General features: G+C 34.2%; 1 protein-coding gene across 1 annotated transcript in view; it reads left to right on the top strand.

Annotated features, from left to right (window-relative positions):
* RNF17 (ring finger protein 17) overlaps nt 1-6,000 on the top strand; it is a 114,642-nt gene that overhangs the window by 29,918 nt on the left and 78,724 nt on the right. The window contains exons 10-11 of the mRNA XM_011232890.3: nt 1,295-1,599; nt 3,902-4,060. Of these exons, the coding sequence (XP_011231192.2) occupies nt 1,295-1,599; nt 3,902-4,060 (464 nt within the window). The remainder of the gene's footprint in view (nt 1-1,294; nt 1,600-3,901; nt 4,061-6,000) is intronic.

Raw genomic sequence — 6,000 nt, forward strand, 5'->3', positions numbered from 1 at the left:
GAGTTGTTATGAAAAGAAATGTCTAGTTTACAAAGTTGGGTAGGTGTTTGAATTCAACATGTATTTTATTTACGTTCAAAGCATACCTTTTTTGGGGAATAGACAGATATTATGTGTCATTGCTGAATCTAATTGGCTTTTTTGGTTCTTATTTCTAAAATGCTTCTTAAATGATCTGTGACGAAGCTAAATCCATAATGGCTAACTAAAAGACAAGCATTTTGAGACTCAATCTCATTTCTTTGATAGAATTTCTGTACTTGTAGATTGATAGCCTAAATCTGTGTGGGTATCTGAAGAAGATAGAAAAAAATTTGGAGTAAACCACATAAAAGATCAACTGTGGGTTAGTGGCTATTGAATAATATCCAAAAGATTCAGACTCAAGGTGATTTTTAGGCTAGCTGGAGGTTTTTAATGATTTGCTCAGGATTATACCCTTCACTGTTTCCTATACTTTATTTTTGGGCCAGTAAATTTAAAAAGAAATAATCATAATTTAAAACCAAACAGCTAAGCCAAATCAAAATGATTTATTTTGAAAACCTATATCTACCATTCTTTAGGACTAGAAGATTGTGACGTGACTGTATCATGTTCTTTCTTCAGCTTCTCATTGATTATACCTCTTGTTGACATTTTAAAACCCTTAGGCTTGCCTAGGGCTGGGAATGGGCAAAAGTTTCTTTCTGGGTAATAGAAGTGTTCTAAAATTAGATTGTAGTGATGGCTGCACAACCGTTAATCTAGTAAAAATTACTGAATTTTATGCTGTGTTAATTACACATCAGTAAAGCTATCTGGGGTGCCTGTGTGGCACAGTCAGTAGAACATCTGACTCTTGGTTTCAGGGTCCTGAGATCAAGCTGCATGTTGGGCTCCACACTCAGCATGGAGTCTGCTTGAGATTCTCTCTCCCTCTCGCTCTCCCTCTGCCCCTCCTGCTCGTTCTCTCTCTCTCTCTCAGATAAATAAATAAATCTTTAAAAAATATAAAGCTATTAAAAAATAACTTCTGAGGCACCTATACAAAACTTGAGCTCTTTATATGTGTCACAATATTAAGTGTTATGTGGAAAGGAAATGGCTCCAAGGTAGATATAAAAAAATTCATGGAACAACTTAAAGTAGCCATATGCCTATTTTTTTTCTCCAAATTTTTATTTAAATTCCAGTTAGTTAACCTACAGTGTAATATCGGTTTTTGGTGTAGAATTTAGTATTCATCACTTACATACAGTATCCAGTGCTTATCACAAGTGCCTTCCTTAATACCCATCTATTTTTTAAACAGATGTGATCCCCAGGAAAATGAAATGGGACAGAATGTTCAAACGAAATATCATAAAAAGGAATTTTCTTGTCATGATACATACCCATTTCGAGAAAAGAAAAAGGCTGACATGTCTGTTCTAACTAATGAAGCCCCATCACCTTCTTTGCAACGGGAAACCAGCGATTTGTATTTAGAAGCAAAAGATTTCCAGTCACAGAAAGAGGTTGTTGCAACACCATCCCCTAAAACCATTGCTGTTCTGCCTCAAATGGGATCTAGCCCTGATGTGATAATTGAAGAAATTATTGAAGAAAACCTGGAAAGTGAGTGAAAATACAAAAGCAAGGAAACAATATATCATGTCTGTAATTAGAAACAAAATTAGGGGTGCCTGGGTGGCTCAGTCGTTAAGCGTCTGCCTTCGGCTCAGGGCGTGATCCCAGGGTCCTGGGATCGAGCCCCGCATCAGGCTCCACGGAGCCTGCTTCTTCCTCTCCCACTCCCCCTGCTTGTGTTCCCTCTCTCACTGTCTCTCTCTCTCTGCCTGTCAAATAAATAAATAAAGTCTTAAAAAAAAAAAAAACAAAATTAGTCCCTGTACTTAGTAGAAACATATTGCTGTTATCTTATACCTCATTATGAGTTAACACCTGTTAATTCCTTGCCCCTACTTTCACATTTTTCCAAAATTAGGATAATTTTTTATTTTTAGTGCAATAATCTAACCTCTGAGATGTAAATTTAATATTTGGTTTAATTGAGGTATTTGACTTTTTGGTGTTCCACACATAAACCTTGTATAAAAGACAAAAATACAAATAAGATATTTGTAGACCAATCTCATGGCTTTGTCCTTAAATTTAAGAACAGGTCCTCTTAAATCTTCATTCTGAGAGATAATCTGTTATAAAATGAGTTAACATGACTATAATAGCATCTATTTTGTAACATTTCAACATATCATAATAGTGTGATTAGATTTACAATGCTGGTATTCTCTCCATTGACTACTACTGTGTAGTAAGTATACTACCAATCTTCTTTAAGACCATTTTCAAGTTGTTTTAGGTCTCTTCTGCCCACCACTTCCCAGTCGGTTCCACTGGCTGATTCTCCAGAATGACCCTTTGAATGCAAAAAAAAAAAAAAGGCACGTTTTTGGTTGTTTCCATTGTAGTATTACTGCTGATATCTCAGTGAGTTAAGAAACATATCATGACTATATCCACTGATAAAAAGGAGTCTTACCATTCCAGTATTTTGCCAATTCAAGTACAGCTTTTTAAGGAATAGTGTGCCATTGTCAACTTAATAAAACTAGTACAGTTGCCTTTATTTCCTATTTTGATGAAGCATGCTTCACAGATTTCCTTGTGGAAACACCTAGAGATCCAAAAAAGCCTTTTCAGAAAAAATTGTATTTCCCTTTTGGGTCAAAATCAGGTACTTTAACAACTCCGAACTTGATGTCGTGGAGTTTGCTGTATGTAAAGTAACTCTAATGTAGTATGAAGGCAGTGAGTAAAATGAATTTTACTGTTAACTAAAATTTCTTCCTCTTAATGTTACAAGTTTTACTTGTTATTGGCAAAAATATTTCTGAAATTTGTAGCACTTCTCTCAGCTGTCTCCCCAGTTACACATATTTATCTCTTTACCCCATCCCCAATATGGGTGTTATTCTTTGTGATCTGTATTGGACAGTTAAAATGATCCCTTTGTTCGGTTTTTATCATCTGTCTTTACTGTCTCCAGTTCCACTCCTCCTATTCTTTTAAACATTTTTACTAAATAAAACACCTACCTTGTTCCAAAATTATATATTGAAATTTTTCCCTAATCTGTCCCATTTCATTCAGTCCCTCCCTTCCTTCCAGAGTTTCTTTATGTGTATACAAATATATATATTATTTTTCTCTGTTTTTGTACACAAAACAGCATACCATGCACACTGTTCTTTTAATTCCTTTTTTAGTATTATGTTCTGGTCATCTTTTCATTGGCTATACTTGGTTTCATTTCTGCTGTATACAAAAAATTTTTCTCTTTTATTCTACACTCACCACCCCTGCAACCTCCACCAAAACACACACATCTTCCCCTAACTGGTGCTCAATATATTGGCTTTGCCCAGACATCTTTTCACACTTCTCTAGCTGGAAAAGATTTGTATTCAGAGTGTCTGTGACCTTATTCGTAGTTCTTTGGGTGTAGTATAAACAGGATTTTTTGGGATATGCAAGAGACCTACTTATTATCAATAGAGTTCTAAGTTCCAAAATGTTAATAAATAAACTCTGATGTTTTGTTATAATACAATAGAGTTACAGCATATCTTGACTTTAGAATCTTAACTATCACATGAACTGCAATTCCACTTAACATACTTGGCAAGTAAAATAAAATATTTGTGGTTCAGGTTGCCAAAGAATTTAATGTTGAAAGTGGGATCTATTTGTTTTATTGGTCTGGTTACTCTTTTGGATTTGGACTCTTGTGGGGCCTAAGTATTCTAGAGTTTTCAGTGCCACAAGACAATATTCTTTTAGAGGATATTGCATTCAGGTTTTATGAATTCCTTCCTAACTTATGATTTATTAATGTGTTTTAAATATTCTTATCTAGGTTCTCCAGAGCTAGTTTTTGTAAGCCATGTAATACATCCTTGCCACTTTTACATCCGGAAGTATTCACAAATTAAAGATGCAACAGTATTGGAAAAGAAGGTGAATCAGTTTTGCAATAAGAGTTTACACCTTGATCCTTCAGACATTTTGGAACTAGGTAATGAAATCTTGTTCCAAGCTAACATATTTTTTAAATTTTTTTATTGTTAATCACCGTACAGTACTTCATTAGTTTTTGATGTAGCGTTCCATGATTCATTGTTTGCATATAACACCCAGTGCTCATTGCAATACATGCCAAGCTAAGATATTAAGTTTATTTAAATATTATAGTATTTGGTCAACCCACATAGACCTTTTAAAACACAGATTTGTGCTCCACGCATAAAGGTTTTATAATTATATAACATAATTTGATTTAAGTAAGTTAGTTAAATATTGACTGCTGAGTGAGGTATATACAAAAACTACCATTATGGAGTGAAAGTTGTTATTTTTTAAATTACAAAACCCTTCGTAGGTTATGTAGTTTGCTCCCTTGTCTCCAGGGGAAAATGCTCTGTAAGATGATTCCTTGTAGTATAACTACAGTCCCTTGCTATCCACATGTGAATGTTGAGGATGTCATTAAGCACTTAAATGAGGTGCAGGAGGATGGTGGTGTCTATTTCCTAGGCCACTCAGAGGGTAGTTGGTAAACTTAATCAGTCTATCTTAATTCTAACACATTGATTAAATTTGATTATACTCTATAATAAGGTGAAGCTATGATTTGTTTATTCACAGAGTGAGAAAACTGCTCTGTTAATAGCAATCAATGTCTATACATAATACCAAAAAGTATTATGTTTAAGGTTATATAGTAGTTCTTTAAGAATGTGATTAACTCCCAGCTTATCTGTGTGGCTTATCAGAGTATCCAAAAACTAGGATTATCATAGGCTTCTGACAAAAATTGATGATAATTTTAAGCTTTAGATAACATTAAATTATGAGTAGCTAAGAAAAGAGAAGTGTAGTATTAAACTTTTATGGCTACAAATATTCCTCTTAAAATTTAATACATGCCCAAAAGAGTTCAACTTAGAGTCAGAAAATGTTCTAAAAAAGCCACAAAGTCATCCTTTGTTTTAAACTAAGGTAATTATTATTTCAGGGTAAATACATTTATATGACTTAAATACTCATTTGTATTTCGAGAAAGTGACAAGGGAAGAACTATGATATCATGCTTTAAGAGGATATCCTCTTGTTCCCTTTTCCTACCTGTGCTCTTCATTATAAAAAACAAATGTCTTCAGTAGGCTTTTATCTTACGATTGCAAAAAAGAATGGTTTCATAGCCTACAGTTTAAAACTCAGAATATTGATTGTGTATATCAACATAAGAAAAATGTTGATGACAATCTTTAGGCCAAATAAACATTTTCATAGAAATAAAAATTAAAAGGCTGCCCTAGTGTGCCTCTCATCTATCCTGTTTTTATTAACATATACAGAGGGGATTTATACAGCATCCCTCTGTATATAATCAGTGGTCAGATCTACCAATTTATCTCTGATAGGTAGCTTAGTTGTTAAGAGGATGGGCTCTAAGACTACCTGGATTCTCCTTGTACCTCTTTGTCTACCTGTGTGATGGAAGCCCCATCTCCCTAGGGTTGTGGGAGTAAGTAAATTCAAACATAAAATACTGAGAACATCATTGAGCTCATAGTAAGCATTCACATTCAGGCCTCTTTCTTCCTTGACCTTTTTTTTCCTGGGTATTAATTTGTAATTCATCTGATCTCTCTGCTGCTAGGTCCTTGGTTCATCTTCCCCTTCTCTGAACTCCACTGTGTATTAATTTAATTTTGGGATGTCACATACTGCCTTTCATTGTTTCTTTACTTTGGTTCCTCCTTACCAAGAGCGATTGTTTCTTCCTTTATGCTACCAAAGGATTTTATAAATTTCAACATGTATATATCTGTACATGTATGTGTATGTATGTGTGGGGTAGAAAGTCTTTATTGTTGTCAGTACAGTCATTTACTTAACCTATCTCTTTTCCTTTTCTTGAGCTTCTTGATGGCAGGATAGTCTTTTTTTTTT

This window comes from Ailuropoda melanoleuca, chromosome 7 (genome assembly GCF_002007445.2).
Source record: "Ailuropoda melanoleuca isolate Jingjing chromosome 7, ASM200744v2, whole genome shotgun sequence".
NCBI lineage: Eukaryota > Metazoa > Chordata > Mammalia > Carnivora > Ursidae > Ailuropoda > Ailuropoda melanoleuca.